Source organism: Rana temporaria, chromosome 3, assembly GCF_905171775.1.
Source record: "Rana temporaria chromosome 3, aRanTem1.1, whole genome shotgun sequence".
Taxonomy (NCBI): Eukaryota; Metazoa; Chordata; class Amphibia; order Anura; family Ranidae; genus Rana; species Rana temporaria.
The window spans coordinates 224028289-224049702 of NC_053491.1; the positions used below are offsets into that span (position 1 = coordinate 224028289).

The 21414-nt window shown below is 43.0% G+C and overlaps 1 protein-coding gene across 2 annotated transcripts in view; it reads left to right on the forward strand.

The window, feature by feature from the left end:
* Positions 1 to 21414, forward strand: part of APAF1 (apoptotic peptidase activating factor 1) — a 123445-nt gene that overhangs the window by 52457 nt on the left and 49574 nt on the right. For both annotated transcript variants that reach the window (XM_040344340.1, XM_040344339.1), the window contains exon 15: positions 20376 to 20507. In XM_040344340.1, coding sequence (XP_040200274.1) covers positions 20376 to 20507 — 132 coding nt within the window. The remainder of the gene's footprint in view (positions 1 to 20375; positions 20508 to 21414) is intronic.

A 21414-nucleotide genomic window follows, 5' to 3' on the forward strand; every position in this document is an offset into this window, starting at 1 on the left:
AATAGAGAACATGTTCTCTATTTTCTCGTCGAGTTCCTCGGCGGCTCCATCGAGCCAAAACTGTACAGACGACAGAGATTCTCGGCAGAATCCGGGTTTTGACCGAGTTTCTCGGTGAATTCTGCCGAGAATCTCTGTCGTGTGTACGAGGCCTAACACCATTTTAAGGAACTTCTTCTGTATATGTGGTAATTCTTCCCTTTTACTGAGGGCCCAATTCAAGGCTAAAATCGCATCTTCATGATGTATATTCGTGTACAGTGACGATACATCAGCTGTCACCAAGAATAAAGTGCTGTCAGATAAAAATGTTACTGCTTTAAGCTTTTGTAAAAAATCAGTAGTGTCTTTAAGGTAAGCTTTGGTGGTAATTACACTACTCTGCAGAAAATGGTCTAGATACTGGCCCACTCTGGCTGTTACTGATTCTATGCCATTTACAATAGGTCTGCCAGGTGGCAGAGTAAGGTGCTTGTGCATTTTAGGAACTGTATATATAGTTGGCGTGCGGTTGAAACTTGGACATAGAAATTGTTTTTCCTTTTTGTTTATTATTCCCATATAGTACCCATAATCAACTAAGTTCCTTAATTCTGTTCTATATTGCTTATTAGGGTCACCTGATAAATGAGAATAGGTATTTCCATCATTTAACATCTCCTGTAATTGAGAGTGGTAGTAAGATTTGTCTAATACTACCACCCCTCCACCTTTATCCGCAGGCCGCACTACTACATCCTTACGTTTTTCCAGAGCCTGTACACCTTCTTTAATATGCCTTGGATTGAGACTTTTTCTTTATCGTTACATCACGGGACACAGAGCGGCATTTATTACTATATGGGTTATATGGAGTACCTTCAGGTGATGGACACTGGCAATCTCAAACAGGAAATGCCCCTCCCTATATAACCCCCTCCCATAGGAGGAGTACCTCAGTTTTTACGCCAGTGTCTTAGGTGTTGGTCATGGTTTAGCTTGCCTCCGCATCCTTGGGATTAGGTGAGCTAACCGGTTCTGTCCAAAGGCCTCAGTGCTAAAGTGGTCAGTAACCGGACCCCAAACCCTTGGGGTATAGCCCATAATGCTTTTCTTTTTAGAGAGCTGGACCCTGGGCCCAGAACTTAGAAACCTTTGGGGGCCTAATGTTTCTGTTGCCAGAGTGCTATATGGGCCCAGGACAGTGGATCCTTCATAGGAACCCAGGGCCTGAAGGTCTAGACAGCCCCACGGAGATGGGGGAAGATTGGGCCTCCTGCTTGGCAAAGTCCTGGGGCATGGAGCAGGTAAGTGAGGGGAAAGCTTGCGGAACTTGGTTCTTAGCAGGTTTTTTCTGGGGGGTCACGGGGGACATGCCTAAAGTTATGCGCTGCATCTGGCAAACTAGTCACATATCTTAATGATAGGATGGCTCTATGTGTATTATTCCCCATAAGCAGTGACCTCCCTGGTAGTGTTGGAAAAGCATTGAATGGGGCCTGTGTGTATGTGTGTTCAGAGAGCTGTGCTTACCTGCAAGCCTCCAGGCGATGCTGCATCGGTTCTTCCTCCTCAGAGCCTGCAAGGCAGGCAAACGCTGACATCCTCGTGGAGAGGCTCCCTTCCCCCCAACCCCCCCTGTCGGCGGGCGCGCGTCCCCGTGTTATAGGCGCAATTCGCGCCGTTAAGCTGAGGGGGGAAGGGCGGGTCAGTTGCTTAAGGAAGGGGCGGCCCTTCCTTTTTTCGTTCCATCAGCTCATTCTACGATTGGAACTGAGGAGGAAAAGACCAGAGCGGCAGCACGGGGCGCCGAGGACACACAGTGGCCAGAAAAGATATTACAGTCTTCAGAAGACTGTTTTCAAGCCTAGAAATAGGCTGTTCTTTTCCATCTCAATAGTTTTTTCTTGGCAATACTACAAAGGGGGACAGAATGCTTTTTCTTTCTTGGATTTGAAAAAAAAAAAAAAAAAGAAGTCCATCGAGGGGAGAGGAGGCATTTTTTTTTATCCCCCAAACAGGTGTTTGGGCAATTAACTATTTATAGTTCCAAGTACCGATAAGTTAGCAGGCGTACCTCGGTATTGTACCATGGCATCCGGGTCAGAGGGTACAAGAGGTGGGGATTCCCCCAGAGAGTCTGAGGTCTCGGGCAAGGTTATGCCGCTGCTTTCCCCAAAGGGAGCCTTGGGACCATCGGGATCTGGGGCTGGAGCTGGCGTGGGTCAGTCCAACCCTAAGATGGTCACGGACGAGGTATTACTCACCTCTTTAAGAGAGATGGAGAAAAGAATGGGAAAAATGATAGCCACAGCTATGCGGGGCAGTAAACGGATTAGATCTCCGTCGCCCGAGCGTGGACCCTCAGAAGAGGAGGTCCTTTCCTCAGGGGAATTGGACGACCTCTTGGACAAGAACCAAGTAGGTTCGGGGATCGAGGACCCGGATACAGAGGAGTCTGGAGCAGTCTCCCAAGGGGAGAGCTGGTGGATTCAAGCCTTAACGGACTTGGTCCATAGTGCATTCAACTTGCCAGTACCAGATCTCCAAGTATCAACGGTTTCAGCTTTGGGCTCACTAAGGGCGCCTCAAAGCAATGCAGTGTTTCCGATCCATCCTCTGCTAGAGGAAGTTTTGTTCCAAGATTGGAGCAAGCCAGATAAGATCTTTTTACCACCTAAAAGATTCTCTGCCCTATATCCTATGGAAGCTAAATTTTCCAAGAGATGGGCTACTCCTGCGGTGGACGCAGCCATCTCATGTGTTAACAAATCGTTAACATGCCCTGTAGAAAACATACAGGTGTTCAAAGATCCGGTTGATAAACGCTTGGAAGCACTACTTAAGAGCTCCTTCACTACTGCAGGGGCAGTAGTGCAGCCAGCCATGGCTGCGATTGGGGTTGCTCAAGCATTATCGGATCAAACTAAGCAGATGCTTAAACTTATTCCTGTCCAGCAGGCAGAAGAGTTTTCGGATGTCCCTAGGGCCATATGCTTTACGGTAGACGCGATTAAGGATTCTATCCAGCAAGCGTCACGTTTATCGTTATCCCTTATCCATATGAGAAGACTCTTATGGTTAAAGAGCTGGGAGGCCGAGCCCCCATGCAAGAAACTCCTGGTAGGGTTCCCCTTCCATGGAGGACGACTCTTCGGAGAAGACCTGGATAAATACATTCAGACCATTTCAAACGGCAAAAGCACTCTTTTGCCAACTAAAAGGAAGTTTCAGGGGCCTGCGTTTAAACGACAGTACTCCCCTGGGCAGGGGCCCTCTAATGCCAAACAGTATCGACGGCCTCCTGCGAAAGCAAACTTCAGCTTCAACAGCAAATCGCAGGGACAGGCTGCTAGAGGCAGAAAGCAGTGGTTTCGCAAAACCAGCCCCCAAGCCGACCTTATGAAGGGGCGCCCCCACCCACGAAGGTGGGGGGAAGGCTGCGTCTCTTTTCAGAGGTTTGGGAAGCCAGCATTCCCGACAAGTGGGTACGGTCTTCCGTGGCCACGGGCTACAAGTTAGATTTCCTAAGGTTTCCTCCTCCTCATTTCCAGGAGTCAAGGATTCCAAACGATCCGGAGAAGGGAGCCGCATTAATGTCGGCATTAGATCATCTACTCTCCCAGGAAGTAATAGTAGAGGTACCAGTCCTGGAACAGGGGCTGGGTTTCTACTCCAACCTATTCATCATCCCAAAGTCCAATGGAGATGTCAGGCCAATTTTGGACCTAAAGATGGTAAATGCATACCTAAAGGTCCGCTCATTTCGGATGGAATCCGTGCGGTCAGCAGCTGCCACACTCCAAAAGGACGACTTCATGGCGTCCATAGACATAAAGGATGCCTACCTTCATGTTCCAATTTATCAGCCACATCAAAGATATCTACGCTTTATGGTGGCTTTGCGTCATTTCCAAATCGTGGCGCTTCCCTTCGGGTTGGCTACGGCCCCCCGGGTATTCACGAAGGTCCTAGCTCCAATCCTAGCCAAACTAAGGATCCAAGGGGTCACGATCCTAGCATACCTGGACGACCTCCTAGTCATAGATCACTCGTCTCCCGGCTTGGAGCGAGCAGTGGCCCTCACGGTCCAATACCTCGAGAGGTTCGGCTGGGTCCTAAATCGAGGAAAGTCAGCATTCCAGCCCACAAGGCAGTTGGAATATCTCGGCATGAGATTAGACACAGAACAACAAAGGGTGTTTCTACCTCTGATGAGGGTCAAAGCCATCAAGGAATTAATCCTACTGGTTCTAAGCAAGAAGGAACCGACTATTCGCCTGTGTATGAGGTTACTAGGCAAGATGGTGGCCACATTCGAGGCGGTACCGTACGCCCAGAGCCACACTCGCATCCTGCAGGCAGCCATCCTGTCAGCATGGAGCAGGAGGCCACAGGCCTTGGATATCCCTTTGCCGCTCTCATCAAGAGTCCGACAAAGTCTGTGTTGGTGGTTAGACCCTCAGAATCTAGTGAAGGGGAAGTCTTTCAGCCCAGTGGCTTGGAAGATAGTAACCACAGACGCCAGCCTGACGGGCTGGGGAGCAATTTTGGATGGTTGCACTCGCCAGGGTACTTGGGCAAAGCCAGAGAGGCAGTTGCCCATCAACATCTTGGAGCTCAGAGCTGCTCGACTAGCCCTCAGGGCTTGGACGTCCAAATTGCAGGGGTTCCCGGTGAGAATTCAATCGGACAATGCCACGGCCGTGGCATACATAAATCACCAAGGGGGAACCAAGAGTCAAGCCGCTCAGAGAGAGGTGAGCTTGATTCTCCTATGGGCAGAGGCTCATGTGCCCTGCATATCGGCAATATTCATTCCAGGAGTGGACAACTTTCAGGCGGACTTCTTAAGTCGCCAGACTCTGTTGCCGGGGGAATGGTCTCTACATCCACAAATCTTTCAAGCACTCTGCCAAAGATGGGGAGTGCCGGACGTGGATGTCATGGCATCGAGACTCAACAAGAAGCTAGACAGGGTCATATCCCGCTCAAGGGATCCGATGGCCTGCGGAACCGATGCGCTGGTTTGCCCTTGGCATCAGTTCAAACTTCTTTATGCTTTTCCCCCGCTCCAGTTACTACCCCGCCTGCTACGCAGGATCAGGGTGGAGCACATACCAGTCATCCTGGTAGCTCCAGCATGGCCCAGAAGGGCATGGTATTCACTAATCCTGAAGATGGTAGTGGGAGACCCTTGGACTCTTCCTCTACGGCCAGACCTGCTATCGCAAGGTCCGATCCTCCACCCTGCCGTACGGCATCTAAATTTGAAGGCCTGGAGGCTGAATCCCTGATTCTCAGGGGTAGAGGTCTGTCTCAGAAAGTAATCTCTACCCTAATCAGAGCCAGGAAACCGGTCTCTAGGGTGATTTATTACAGGATCTGGAAGGCCTATGTAGGCTGGTGTGAGTCCAAGCGATGGCTTTCTCGCAAGTTTACCATCGATAGAGTATTAAGTTTTCTCCAGCTAGGAGTGGATAAAGGACTGGCATTAAGCACAATCAAAGGACAGATTTCAGCTTTGTCAGTGTGGTTTCAGCGGCCGCTGGCCACCCACTCGCTGGTTAAGACCTTCCTTCAAGGGGTCTTGCGTATTAATCCTCCAGTTAAATCCCCACTTTGCCCGTGGGATTTAAATCTTGTTCTGTCAAGTTTACAGAAACAACCTTTTGAGCCGTTGGCTGAAATTCCTTTGGTTTTACTGACAAGGAAGTTAGTATTTTTGGTTGCCATAGTTTCCGCCAGAAGAGTGTCGGAACTGGCAGCCTTATCCTGTAAGGAACCATATCTTATTTTTCACAAGGACAAGGTCGTTCTCCGCCCTCATCCTTCCTTCCTACCAAAGGTTATATCCAGTTTTCATCTAAACCAGGATTTGGTATTACCATCCTTCTTTCCTAAACCTACTTCCAGAAAGGAAGGGTTGCTGCATACCTTGGATATTGTCAGGGCCATGAAGGCCTATCTTAAAGCTACAGAGAAGATCCGGAAAACAGATGTGTTGTTCATTTTACCGGATGGGCCCAAGAAGGGACAGGCAGCTGCAAAATCCACCATCTCAAGGTGGATTAAACAGTTAATCACTCAGGCCTACGGCTTGAAGGGGTTGCCTCCTCCGTTATCATTAAAGGCTCATTCTACTAGGGCCATGGGCGCCTCCTGGGCAGCACACCACCAGATCTCTATGGCTCAAGTTTGCAAGGCGGCAACCTGGTCTTCTGTCCACACGTTTACAAAATTCTACCAGTTGGACGTAAGAAGGAATACTGATACAGCCTTTGGGCAGGCAGTGCTGCAGGCTGCAGTTTGAGACCCTCGGATTCCGGGGGCTCCCTTTTGAGTTAAATTTAAAATTTAAAATTATTTTTCTCAACTAAGTTGGATTTATTATGATTTGAGTATATCTCTAAATTAAATCCTTTTTGTCTTGGAGATGTTCTCCCTCCCCTCATTGTAAGCATTGCTTTGGGACATCCCATATAGTAATGAATGCCGCTCTGTGTCCCGTGATGTAACGATAAAGAAAAAGAGATTTTTAATACAGCTTACCTGTAAAATCTTTTTCTTGGAGTACATCACGGGACACAGAGCTCCCACCCCTCTTTTGGGGACCATTTTGGGAGGCATACTGCTTGCTACAAAACTGAGGTACTCCTCCTATGGGAGGGGGTTATATAGGGAGGGGCATTTCCTGTTTGAGATTGCCAGTGTCCATCACCTGAAGGTACTCCATATAACCCATATAGTAATGAATGCCGCTCTGTGTCCCGTGATGTACTCCAAGAAAAAGATTTTACAGGTAAGCTGTATTAAAAATCTCTTTTTTTCACCTGTAGTGTTTCCAAATCCTTGAGAATTAGTTGCTTGAATACTTCTACATGCTGGTTAGAAGATTGTTTTGGGTTGAAAAGGGACTTGTTCTTCAGACCACTATCAACTCCAATGACTTCTGAATATTTGTTACTCTTATTACCACAATTGTTATTAGTAAGGAAATACTTTTTAATATTGACTTTTCTTATATACTTGTGAATGTCAATATAAACCCCGAATTTATTCAGTGGTTTTGTTGAGGCACAACAGACCAAAAGAACTAATCTTCTACCAACGCTACATCTATGATCTGTTCATCATATGGGAAGGATCAGAAGAGACTCTAAAAGACTCTAAAAGATTATGCTAATAAGCTAAACACCAATGTAAATAACATCAAGCTGGAATTCCAGTGGGATCGAGAACAAATACACTATCTTGATGTGACAGTTATGAAGGGTGCTACGAACTTTTATACCAAGGCTTATTTTAAACCGTCCGATAGAAACAGCTATATTCCCCTACAGAGTGGGCACCACCCCAGATGGCTCCGTAACATCCCGAAGGGACAGTTCATGAGGATTAGGCGTAACTGTACTGAGGATATAGACTACTACAATCAAGCATCCATGATAAAACAGCGCTTCGTTGAAAAGGGTTACAAAGAATCACAATTGAACCACATAATGCAAGAAGTAGGAAATACCACACAAAATAAACTATTGGAGCCTAAAATCAGACCACTAAACCAGCAACACGAGTGGGGTTTCATTACAGGCTATCACGAACAATATAAGGATGTTGAAGCTATCTTCAAAAAACATTGGAATATATTGAGGTTGGACAGAGTACTAAATGAACAAGTACCAAGTGTCCCCCCATTTATCTATAGGAAAGCTCCATCGTTTGGGGACCAAATAGTTAAAAAGGTCCTAGATCCCCCAAAGAAACTTAAAATGTTTTGGGATAGACCTGGCTTCACGGCGTGTAGGAGGTGCAAAGCCTGTCGCCAAGTAACAGTGCATCTGAGGGATCTTAAACTTTTTACCTCAACGGCTAATGGGACAACTTTTGAGATCAAAGAATGCATTACATGTGCATCCACGCATGTTATTTATGCCCTAGAGTGCCCATGCGGGCTAATGTACATTGGACGTACCAAAAGGAAGCTATCCAAAAGAGTGTCAGAGCACATCTACAATATTTCCATAGGGTATGAAGAACACAGCGTGTCTTTACATTTTTTGAAGAAACATAATAAAAATCCCCTTGGACTGAAATTTTGGGGTATAGATAAGATAGACCCCAATTGGAGGGGGTCAAATAGAGTCAGGGAAATATCCAAACGCGAGACGGAGTGGATTTTCCGTACCAACACTCTCAGCCCGAACGGCCTGAACATAGACCTTGATTTAAATTGCTTTATAAGCAATCATTAATCAATGTAGAGTATGGATATAAAGCGTATTATAATGCATATATTTCCCCTCATGCTGACATATACACATATGACAAAAAAGCATATATTTTCCCTCATGCTGGTTCAATTTATTTATAATGCTTTATAAGCAATCATTAATCAATGTAGAGTATGGATATAAAGCGTATTATAATGCATATATTTTCCTTCATGCTGACATATACACATATGACAAAAAAGCATATATTTTCCCTCACGCTGGTTCAATTTATTTATAATGCTTTATAAGCAAGCATTAATCAATGTAGAGTATGGATATAAAGCGTATTATAATGCATATATTTTCCCTCATGCTGACATATATACATATGGCAAAAAAGCATATATTTTCCCTCACGCTGGTTCAATTTACTTACAATGCTTTATAAGCAAGCATTAATCAATGTAGAGTATGGATATAAAGCGTATTATAATGCATATATTTTCCCTCATGCTGACATATACACATATGACAAAAAAGCATATATTTTCCCTCATGCTGGTTCATTTTATTTACAATGATGTTATCCCAGTCATATATGCTCTTTTGCTTTTATTTACTCTGTCTTTTAGATTCTTGCCCAGTCAGCCATTTTTTAGTCACATTTTATTGGTAATTTTTGTATTATTAATGGTCACATGTTTTTATGAGATATAAGTAACATGTTTTATATGCTTAGCGGAGTACGCTATTTTAGTCTCTTATGGGTTTAGATTTACATGCTCTGCTCTTAGTGCCAGAATATGTAGATGCATGCATCTAGTCCATATAGTATATATAATTTTAAACATTGCTTTATTTTACTGTAATGTTTATTACTAAAGATTGTGCACCTTGTGTATTTTTAATGTATATTTTTAATCATTATTTTTTATACATGTATTTTATCACATAGCCATGATGGCAGCAGTGCCACGGATATGTGTTTATGCCGACATAGTGTTGGTACTAGTAATTTGGCAAGGAGCAGGTTAATTGCATCCGACATCATGCAATGTTAAGATGCTGTTTGCTTGGATAAGACCAGGTTATTTATCCCACTGCCTTGTCTTTGCTGAGAGGATGCCTCTCCCTATCGGGTTAGAGTGAGTTTGGGCACTCCCACTTGCCCTATTTAAAATCGGAGTCAGTGCCGTGTAGCCACGCCCTCTGAAGACGTGAGCCAATCACGAAACGCGTCAGGGCGTGGCTACACGACGTGCTTCTTCCACTACACACAGCGTTCACACTGAACTGGGAGCCTGTCATCTGGAGCTGAGCTGATTGTGCACCTAGAGCGGACGAGAGCTGCAGTTCACTACGTTTGATGTGCTGTATTTTATCTTCAACATTTGTAAGCATATATATATTTTTATGGGGCATGGTTCTCAATAAAAAACAGTATTACACTATATGTCTTTTCACTTGCCTTACATGAAACACTCCCTCATATATGACCTATACCAAACCTACTGAGATACGGTGACAACAGGAGGAAGGAGATATTTTTGGAAGATTGAGGAGACTTTTAAGGCAATCCATTGAAAGGAATCCCAGTATGAGCAAGGAGTTCTTAATGCTGAACACACCATAGGCATCTGGTGAGTAGAACTCCTAAGGGAGACCCGGTATGAAGATTATTTTACAATTGGAAGTTTCAAGGATTTTATGAAATACATCGGTTTAAGAGACTTTTTACAGTTTTTTCTGTGAATGGACTTTATGCATTTCATTCCTTTTGGTTTACATGATTTTATATTTTAAACCTATTTCATTTTGTGGTCATACACATTGCATTCATCCTCACTCAGTGAGACTAATTTAGCAGAAGGTTAATTACAGATTTAATTAGTCACCTTAGCGCTGTTAGTGCTTCTATTCAGAGACACATTGCTTTTCACAAAGGATAATTGCTGCTGAAGTATCTGGTAGGGAAATATTTCTACGTTCCAGGACAGGTTGTAAAAAAGGCCTGCAGTTCTGCCCAAACAGTCCAATTCCATAGTTTCTTTTCGCCACACTGACACTTTGCAGTTAGACTGTTTTTCACTTATTTAATATACCGTATAATATATACTCGAGTATAAGCCGACCCGAATATAAGCAGAGGCACCTAATTTTACCACACAAAACTGGGAAACCTTATTGACTCGAGTATAAGTCTAGGGTGTCCATCTGCATGCCTCTCTGTGCCCATGCCTCTCTGTGCCCATGCCACACTGTGTCCATGACTAGACTGATGTTTAACATGGGAGTCTATGGAAGGGGTGCCCGGATTTGAAAAATCGGTACTTCCCAGCCGTAGGTCCCCCAGACAACAAACTTTATACACTTGTAGAGAAGAAATGGGGCTACGTGTGTGCCAAGTTTCGGGTCCAGAGGACCTACGACCGGCCGGTACCGGGTCCCTAAAGTCACCAGAGAAATTACCGTTTAACATGGGAGTCTAGGTAGGTCCCCCAGACAACAAACTTTGCACACTTGTAGTGGGGCTACATGAGTGCCAAGTTCGGGGTCCAGGGGACCTACAGCCGACTGGTACCGGGTCCCCAAAATCTGGGAGCTCAGGTGCAAAAAGGTGAAAAAAAATGTGCTGAAAAACTCAGATTATACTCGAGTATATACAGTACCTATATGTCAATATTGTTTTCTCTAATAAAATTAGGTGAACTGTCTGTATTTTTACAGACAATGTGTAGACAGGTTGATTTTGTTTGCAGGTCAGATAAGCCATTCTCAGGTGTTGCTAAGCTAACCATTTTCTGGCCAGGTATAAGAAATGGGTTTGTGCTGCAAGATGAGGGCAAAATGGAAGTTCCCAGTTTAGAATGTAGACTTTATATTATAAACCCAGCAAAAGCACTGTTAGGCGGTACTTGCCTCATGCAGGGTGAAGTTACAGGTTGATTTAAAGTACAACTATAGGCAAAACTTTTTTTCATTTTGCATAAGAAATATTTTTTCGCCATCTGCGTCCCTATGCAGAGATTTCCCTTCACTTCCTGTCCCATAACCAAGCAGTAAGTGAGAGGAAATCCCTGCAAGTTAAGGGAATTCCTTGGGGACCCCCAGGTCACCATAACTAGTGTACCCATTGGAAGATTTCCCCTCTCTCACTTTTCTGGGGACAACCCAAAATGTAGGATTTTCTTTTACTTTCTCTTTCAATGATAAAGGTGAACAGAACAAATGGAGAGGGGTAATCTACCTAATTGGATCACAGACAACAATTAAAACTGAAAGGTGTTCAAATCCCTCTGCACTCCATCCAAAACAAAAACCTCAAAAATTGCTGTTCGTTATTATCATTTCTTTTTTTTTTTTAAGCCCTGCAAGGTAAAGGCATAATGTGCTAGTATGCATCGTTCTATGTTCTAAGGTAATATGAAATACTTACCTTAGAACAAAGCCCTCCACTGCCGAGCTGTCACCACTGACAGGCGCTTCCATCTTCACCCGGTCTTCCTTCCGGGTTTGCGTCCGCATGCCGCAATTGGCCACACCGCAATAACGTCACGCCCGCACATTCGTGCAGGAGTCACGGACTGCTTTGAATGGATGGCAAGGGGATACTGTCCCTTCAGAGTGCATGTGCTGGTGACGTCACCGGCTGCATGCAGTGTGAATATCTCCTAAATTGTGCAGGTTTAGGAGATATTCACAGTACCTACAGGTAAGCCTCATTATACAGTAGGCTTACCTGTGGGTACAGATTTACAAAAAGGGTTTACTTCCACTTTAACACCATGGGAGAGCATGTGACTGATTCCTCTTCCTCCCCACAATGCAGCGTTGGGTAAAGAAAAGTAGAGGAAAATATATAATTAAGCGCAACAAAGGTCCATCATGTTGTGGAACGAAACAATGTAGCTTTGCCAATTAGCACACTGGTGTATAAAGCATGCAACAAAAGTAAATGAAACATTTAATATAGCAGGTGCTTAGCTGTATGTCAGGGTGATGACCCTTGGTGTCAAAAGGCAGGTAGGTTGTGTGATCTGAAAATGTGCCCCCCCCCCCCCCCATCCTCTTCCCACCACATTGCAGCACTGGGCCAGGCCTGTTCGCTGTTATCCAAGTGAAAGCGGGAGGGTCCTTGGCCTTCTCTGAGCTCTGACCAGAACAAATTGGAGCTCACAAAGGATTTTTTTTCTTTTATAAAATTGGCTCTAACAGAAGTATAAATGTAAGAAGTCGAGGGTACCTTTTACATTTGGCTGAAGTTTATTTGCTGAATTCTGGATTGTCCTCTTCAGCCAACTTCTTTTACATAGTTAGTCAGGTTGAAAAAAGGCACAAGTCCATCAAGTTTAACCACAAAAAATAAAACAATAATATCATACAATTGCATATACCCAACTCCATACCCACAGTTGATCCAGAGGAAGGCAAAAAACCCCAGCAGAGCATGATCCAATATGCTACAGCAGGGGAAAAAATTCCTTCCTGATCCCCCGAGAGGCAATTGGATATTCCCCGGATCAACTTTACCTATAAATGTTAGTACTCAGTTATATTATGTACATTTAGGAAAGAATCTTTTGAGTCTTAAGTTACAAGCATTGACATCTTGTTGTGTAATTTCTTACTACATCTTCCTATTCATCAGTCCCTCAGTAATTACAAGCTGTCCAAGCACTTCAGTAACAAAGCATTCTGTTTCATCTCCCATGCTTGACAGCTGAGATGAGGACAGATTTTGGTATGCAGTGTTTTTTTTCTTTTTCTCCAAAGATAACATTATGTATATTTTAAGGATGAATGTACTTTAAAGTATAACTCCAGCCAAAGTAACAGAGGCTGTAACCCTAGCATTTTATTTTTAAAGATAAAGCGCAAGAGCTCCTCTTTGGTTATGTATAGAGTGGAGAAGTGTTTTTTTTTTTTTTGAAAACGCAAATAAGTCTTCTTTTAAAAAACAAACAAAACAAAACATTAGCCAGGTAAACATGTGATTGAAAAGTACACGTTGTATCACTGGAAGGGTAAAGATCAGCGTGAAGACATCTATATAGGGGGGGGGGGGGAAGAACCCAAGCCGAGTTTACATAACCAGAGCCATCAGAGAGCTTGGACAAGCTCATAGAAAAGAATAAACGTAAGTAATGAAATATTAAACACAGTCCCTATCAGCCTCCTGAAATGGTCCATTATTCCTGTGCTGGTGCGGCATAAACTTGAGTGTAATGGATAGTAGCTACATAATCTCAATGCGTTCCATAGTAAAAGGTTCCAGGGATGGTAAGGAGAAAACAAAGATGTGGCCTTGACATTGGTCTTAAAGGGTTATTTTAGAGGATTCTAATGCTTCCTTGGTGTGCGGTGGCTCAATAAGGCGTACAGAGGTTGGTAATGCTTTGTCAATAAATGGGGTCTATTTGTGTTGGTAAAATAATTAATTTTCATTGACTGGAGAAGGTTTAGAGCCTGGGTGTCAACCTGCGGCCCACGATGGCTATGAATGTGGCCTAACACAAAATCGTACACTTAAAATGTTGATTATTTTTTTTTGGGGGGGGGGGGGGGGTTTGTAACAAAAAGCATTTACACGTAGGGAACACATGCAGCCCCCAAAAATTTCCAGTGTTCCTTTACTGGACTTTTAGAAGTTTCCCACACATCACAATGACTCCTTATTCGTGTCATCAGTTTTCGGCAGCACCTATGTTTGTGAGCAACTATTTTCAAGGATGAAGAACATGAAGGGCAAAATTAGTACCAAAATATCTGATGAGCACCTTGAGAATTCATTGGGAAAGGGCGACTACATCCATAGAAACAGATCTTGATGCTTTTGTTTATCAAAACCTGTGTCAAATCTCGCACTAGTTTTATGTTGCCCTCTTTTACTTTTATAATAACATTTTTATTAATCGAGTACATTGCCTATATCAGTGATTGTTAACTTGTGATCTGCCTGACTTTTTCTGCTCATCAGCCTATATCTATTGTTAGTGTATTTTATGTGTGGGCCGAAAACCATTCCTCTTCTTCCAATGTGCCCCAGGAAGATCAAAAGGTTGGACACCCCTGGTTTAGAGCCTCTGTGTTTTTTTTTTTTTTTTTTTGTCACTGTTCCTGTTAAGCTCACTACTTGTCTTGGTGACCATTGTTCCAGGAGGTGAGAGGAAATCCAGCATGTCCAGAAGGCACATATACTTTAGAGAAAAAAACTCAGATTTTTATTTTGACTAGACCAGTGTGTTTCCCAGCACAATTGCAGTATTATATTGGGGAACCAGGGATGCATGGTACCATAACTGATAAAAAAAAAAGTTGCATTGGTCCTAGGTATGCTCACAATGAAGTCGGCCTTTTTTGTACTTCAGTACATTTTTTCTTTCTTGATACAGAAACTGGGGTGAATTTTTAGCTTTTTATCCTTTAGAAATTGTTTCCAGAACATTACCAGGGGTCTTACTTTTTTGGAATTCACTTTTTTTAAATAGTTGCACTGTCCCTATAAAAGACCACCAAAAAAGATTGTGAATTATTATTGAACCACTATAAAAACCTTAAAGCGGATGTAAACCCCAAAAATATTTTTTTTGCTGTCACAATGTAGAGTATAAGATTTCCTATCATCTGTGCCCAGTCTTGCCACACAGAGTTAATCCCGCTCTGAGCAATCCTCTTGTATTGTTCAGTGAATTAAAACAGACTTCCAGATAAAAACCTGTCTGATTAAAAAGTCCTTACCGCCCCCTTGCTTCGAGTGACAGGTTATTTACATATCTCTCCTGGATGTTATCATAATATGAGGTGATCCACAGTTCATAGACAAGTGACCAGGATGTGTTATGTGGGGAGAGAGAGAGAAATCCACCCCTCCCCCCACATAACACATCCTTGTCACTTGTCTATGAACTGTGGATCACCTCATATTATGATAACATCCAGGAGAGGTATGCTTGAAAATTACTTAGAACCCCCAAACGTTGTATGTATTTTTTTATTCTATTTTTCAGATACCCTAGAGAATAAAATGGCGGTCGTTGCAATACTTTTGTCACACAAATTTTTTTTTATATTGTGAAAGATAATGCTACACCAAGTAAATTGATACCCAACATGTCACGCCCGCTCATGGAATGGAGACAAACTTTGACCCTTAATCTCCATAGGCGACATATAACCATTTCCACAGGTTACCAGTTTTTAGTGCTAGAATTATTGCCCTCACTCTAACGATCGCATGCGATGCCTCACGTGTGGTTCAAACACCGTTTTTATATGCAGGCTTGACTTGCGTAATCATTAACTTCTGTGCTCAAGCTCGGCGGGACGGGAAGCTTTAAATGTGTGTTGTGTTTTTGTGTTGTGTTTTTGTTTTGTTTTATTTCTTTTACTTTTTTGTTTTTTTTGTTTTACACTGTCATTTTAAAGAAAAACAAAACAAAATCCCCTTTTAAGACTATTGGGCAGAAGTGACGTTTGACGTTGTTTCCACCATCCAATGCTATGGAGCTGAGTGGGGGCCCTCTTTCTCTCACTTGGCACCAGGCTGTTGATTGGAGAGGACCCGATAGTCTCCGCCGCTACCGACTGCTCCGGATTTGCCAGACATTGCAGCGTTTTTTTGTTTTATTTCGGAAGTGGGGAGCAGATAACGGAATTTGACAGGTATCTCCTCCCCCCTGAAAGGTGCCACATGTGACATCGGAGGGGAGAGGAATCCAAACAGCGGAAGTGCCATTTCTGTGTGGAACTCTGCTTTAAACATCCAGGAAAAACCATTAATGATCAAATTTCTTATTTATACAGCAATACAGAAAATCGCCAAGTGTCTGAAACAAAATAATATTGTTTCTAAATCCTGTATTTGATTGTGGATGTTCCTTTACGCCCCTCCAGGGCTTACACTATACAGTTATCAATAGGATGACTTTTGGTACCTTGTAAGCTCAGCAGATTAGGAGGAGCAAAGATAATTGGCTGGGCTTAAATTTCCCCACCAAGTGTTATTATTCCCCTAAACTAATTCCAGAATTAACCACTTGACCTTCAGAAGGTTTTACCTCCTTCATGACCAGGCCATTTTTTGCAATTCGGCACTGCTCCTTTAACTGGCAATTGCACAGTCATGCAGCACTATACACAAATTAAATATTTCTATTTTTTTCCACACAGAGTTTTTTTTTTGGTGGTCTTTTGTAAAACAATATCCCAATAAGTGTATATTTGGGTGTATGTATGTGTGTGTGTTTTTATATGCATTCATCAGAGTAGCTCAGTGTCACCATAGTAACACCGTACTACTCGGTTTTCTTTTCTTTTTTTTTTTTCACACTTTGCTGTTACAATGATGATCAGTGTTTTTAAGTTGTCATAATTGGGTTACATTCATAACAGCTGCAATTACTTATGATCTGTGTTTGGCTACAGCTAATCGCATGGTACAGGGAAGTTTCACTTTTGTTTGTCAAAAAAGCAATTTTTTTTGTTTGTTTACTTGGTTTTATTTATAAAGAGGTTGCATATCACATCTAAATCTATGTCTGTAGTGCATGTTCAAACCTTAAAGGGGTTGTAAAAGTACAATTTTTTTTTTTTTTTTCCTAAATAGCTTCCTTTACTTTAGTGCAGTCCTCCTTCACTTACCTCATCCTTCGATTTTGCTTTTAAATGTCCTAATTTCTTCTGAGAAATCCTCACTTCCTGTTCTTCTGTCTGTAACTCCACACAGTAATGCAAGGCTTTCTCCCTGGTGTGGAGTGTCGTGCTCGACCCCTCCCTTGGACTACAGGAGGGGGCAAGCACGACACGGGATATAACCTTTCCTTGCTCTATCCAAAATGAAAAAAAGTTTTGCTTATAGTTCTACTTTAAGGGTATCTGGTTTGTACATAAACATACACTCTGACTGTATACAGTCATGGCCCAAATTGTTTGCACCCCAGAAATTTTTCCAGAAAATCAAGTATTTCTCACAGAAAAGTATTGCAGTAACACATCTTTTGCTATACACGTTTATTCCCTTTGCGTGTATTGGAACAAAACAAAAAAGCGAGAGTTGGTCATTCAGGCCTATGATCTGAAACGTAAGGCTCCTCCCTTGAAAGTGAGAGCTCATTCTACCAGGGGTGTAGGAACTTCCTGGGCTTTTTTCCATCAGATAGATTTGTAAGGCTGCTACCTGGTCTTCAGTGCATATGTTCACAAAATGTTATCAGGTAGGTGTTGGAGCAGCCGAGGATTCGGCTTTTGGCTGTAGTGTACTACAGGCTGCCGTTTTACAGTCTGATGGCTATTTTTTGTTTGGCAGGGCATCCTCATACTCACCTGTAAAATTATTTTCTCTGAATACTTCACGGGACACAGAGGTCCCTCCCCTATTTTGAGGATTCAGTGCTTGCTACCAAACGGAAGTACTTTCTGTATGGGAGGCGTTAAATAGGGGCAGACTTCCTGTATAAGACTTTTTCTCCCCAGTGTCCATTCACCTGAAGATGGTGTATAACCCAGTAAGTAATGAATAATAGTCTAACTCTGTATCCTGTGATGTAATCAAAGAAAGTTTTTACAGGTAAGTATGACGAAAAAATCCTATTGTCACTTTATTTGTGGCCATGCAGGCTGTTGCTCCACTCCTAGCAGACGCCCAAACCATGGACATTTTGTGGGAAGGTACAGGCAGCACTGAATCCACAGAACCCTTCTGCAGCTCTCCTTGGCATGTAGCCTGTGCCCCCTCTGCTACCTTATTTTGTACAGATAAAAGACTAAGTCAAAAACCTTCCACAGTCACCAGCTGGTTCGGAGGAGATTGCTACATTAGTGGCTTGTGGCTTATGTAGTGAGTAATGGCAGTTGGTGAAAAGAACCATAATTTTTACAAAACCACAAGCCCATAACAACACATGCCATCAGCTACTACACTAATCTATTTTGGTCAAACGTAGTAGCTGGATTGTATTGTTGTGCACTTGTATTTTTTTGTGAATGATGGCGCTCCTCTCCTGCCATCCCTCCTATGAGCTATCCGATCACCCAGCTTAGTAAAGTCAGCACAATTTTTAATGGGCACAAGTGCTATGTATGTGCACATGTATTCCTTGGGGCTTTAACAAGCCTTTTCATTTATGGCGTGACTTCTTCTTTAAAGAAAAACTAAATATGATTTTGAAACATTGTTTATTATGTTTTTAAACTATATACAATATATAATCTTTGTCTGGGTCAAATACGATGTTGCACGAGAGACTTGGCTCCTGGACTCTCCTTCGTGATTGGCTGAGATACACAGCAGGTGCCATTGGCTCCCACTGCTGTCAATCAAAGTCAGCGAGCCAATGAGGAGAGAGAGGGAGTAAGGACACACAGCAGCTGCTCAGCTCGGGTGCCCCCAAAGAAAGCTGCATACTGTGGGGGCAGGAGGGAGGGGCCAGGAGCTCCGACGAGGGACTCGAGAAGAGGAGGATCTGGGCTGCTCTGTGCAAAAGCACTGTATAGAGCAGGCAAGTATAACAGATTTGGTATTTTTAAACAACAAAAAAACAGGACTTTAGTATCACTTTCATATGCAATCTTTCATTTTTAACATGTGTTTTTTTTTTTTTTTTTAGTTATGATCATAATAAAGAGAGAGCATACTCTCTAATGCAGGGGTGGGCAATTATTTTTTCGATGGGGCCACATGAGAAACTAAAAATATTTTGGAGGGCCGGGCCAAAAGGCTAAACTCAACTTGCTTGTCTTGAAGGGAACGCCTATACCAGGAAGTAATCCCCGCTCGGAGGCATAGAAGAGATACGGCTATAACGATAAGTACCAAAATAAAATAAAAAAGACCAGCATACTGCAGATGTCAGCAGTATGCTGGATCTAACTGCAAAAAGGTGATTTTTGGGTGAACTACCGCTTTAAGGTAGAAAAGCATAAAAATAGTTATTTTACAAAACCCTCACACGGACAGGATACAGGAGATATCAGAGACAGCAGACAGAGATAGCATACAATGATTTTGAACAATCTCACCACTGCCATTTTTGTCTGGAAACTGCTGCCTGTGCCTGTCTGACAGCAGAAACCCTGTAATGGTTAACAGCACCATTATACCTAAAATCACTGATAATCCACAAGCTAATTGCTCATCAGAATAAGGGGTTTTCTTTTAATTAGCACATCAAGTTCAGGTAACTGAAAACATCATGCATGCTGTTAAAAAATTAGCTAAAATAGAGCATTTTTAATAGCAACCACGCAGAGTGCTGTCAGACAGGCACAGGCAGCAGTTAACAGACAAAAATGGCAGTGGTGAGATTGTAAAAAATCATTGTATGCAATCTCTCTGTTGTCTCTGATATCTCCTGTATCCTGTCCATGTGAGGGTAAGCAGGGAGGCAGCCAGGCTGGAAAGATTTATTGATGGTGGAGGGGGCTCAGGTGGACCTGTGGTAGGTCCACCTGAGCCCCCTCCTCCCTCCACCATCAATTAATCATTCCAGCCTGGCTGTCTCCCTGCTTACCCTCACACACAGTCAACGGCGGGCAGCAGGCTCCACAAACTTTACTCACTCAGTCGGGCAGGCACTGGCAGGGGTCCGTCCGTTGCTCCGGTGGGGCTCTGTTATCCAGTCCACCAGTCCCGACTGGTCAGGCTCCCTCCGCAGCCGCTCAGGTCACAGACTGTGACTCTCAGATCTCTCTGGCTCCTCCGTCCTGTCCTAGGCTGGCGGGAAAATGCGCTCACTGCATTGGCTGCACGGGTAGGTGGGCTGGGCAGGAGGTAGACTCGGCGGCTCAGCATCGGATCTTCTCGGGTATTTCCGGGAATTGCAAATGCGCAGTTCTGACCCTGAGCCGATCGCCGCCATTTTTACTGGCACCTTTCCCTTACATTTACGTACAGGGGAAAAGTGCCTTGTTTTAACAAACTGTCCGTGGGCCGGATTAAAAGGTCCTCCGGGCCGTATACGGCCCGCGGGCCGTAGTTTGCCCACCACTGCTCTAATGCGTATAATGAATTATTCTGATAATATGTCATGTTGCTTTATGGCTAATAATGTATATGTGAACACCCTTTGATCTAGAGAATATAACTGCATAAAATTCACTTGCATTAGCTAGACCTTTGACATTATTCAAGTGCCTGAAGTCAACACAATTGGTCTTATAGTTTTTTTTTTCTATTTCATCTAGATTTGGAATGCATTGACCGGGAAGCTCATAAGGGAGTATGTGGAGCACTCCGAGCAGGTCACATGCTGCCAATTCACCAATGGAAACGCTGCTTCCCTGCTGGCCACCTGTTCCTATGACTGCACACTGAAAGTATGTAAATCCGCTCACAGACAAAGCTACTGCTACACTTCACATTGTCATTATTTTTACTACAGTTTCTGTTGATTGTTATTATTTTTAGCTAGGCAGAAAGAAGAGTGGTGCAGTTTGGACAGCAGCATTTTCTGCTTGTTTCCCTAGTAATTACTATGCATGCTCACTGGGGTAGAAAGCAGCAGTGCTGTAATTACCATGCACTTAAGTTGTCTGTAAAGCAAAGTCGAAATAATTATTATTAGGCTGCTTGTTCTTGAAATATTAAAAGAATATTCCACAGTGAATCTGCTTAGTTAACTCCATACAAACCTAGTGCAATACAGTTTTTTTTTTCACTTCCAGCTTAAAATTAGCATAAGCAATAGGGTAACAGGGATGAAAAAATTATTTATATGTTAATAACTCATTTATAAAGGTGAATGCTAATAACAACGGTAATGTGATCAAAATAGATTGGGCATATAATGTTCTATTTTACACGGGAATCTCTGCAAGAGCTAGGCTGCTTTCTGACTGTGAAAGGCAGATGTCATTTGACATTTTACTTGCTCTGACACCTGCAGGTGTAACCTGGTACCACAGGCTGAACTATAAAATATGACACGCTAAAGCCTTAAAGAGAACCAGTTGCCAATGGACATCTTTTAGTAATCTCTACATTTAAATTGTGCAGCCTTTACTTTCAGTAATTACTTTTTATTATTTACTTAAATTTTTTCCCTGTTACACCAGAAGTGTCAGACCGTGCAACCGTACTGTTTTATGCCAGAAGGTAGTTCTCATGTCTGTTATATGCGCTATCATCATGAATGTGCTCCCCAGGATTACATGAAAGAAATTGAAAAGATCCGTTCATTGACTTTTATACCCTTCTCTGATTGGGCAGTGTCTGTTATCAGTC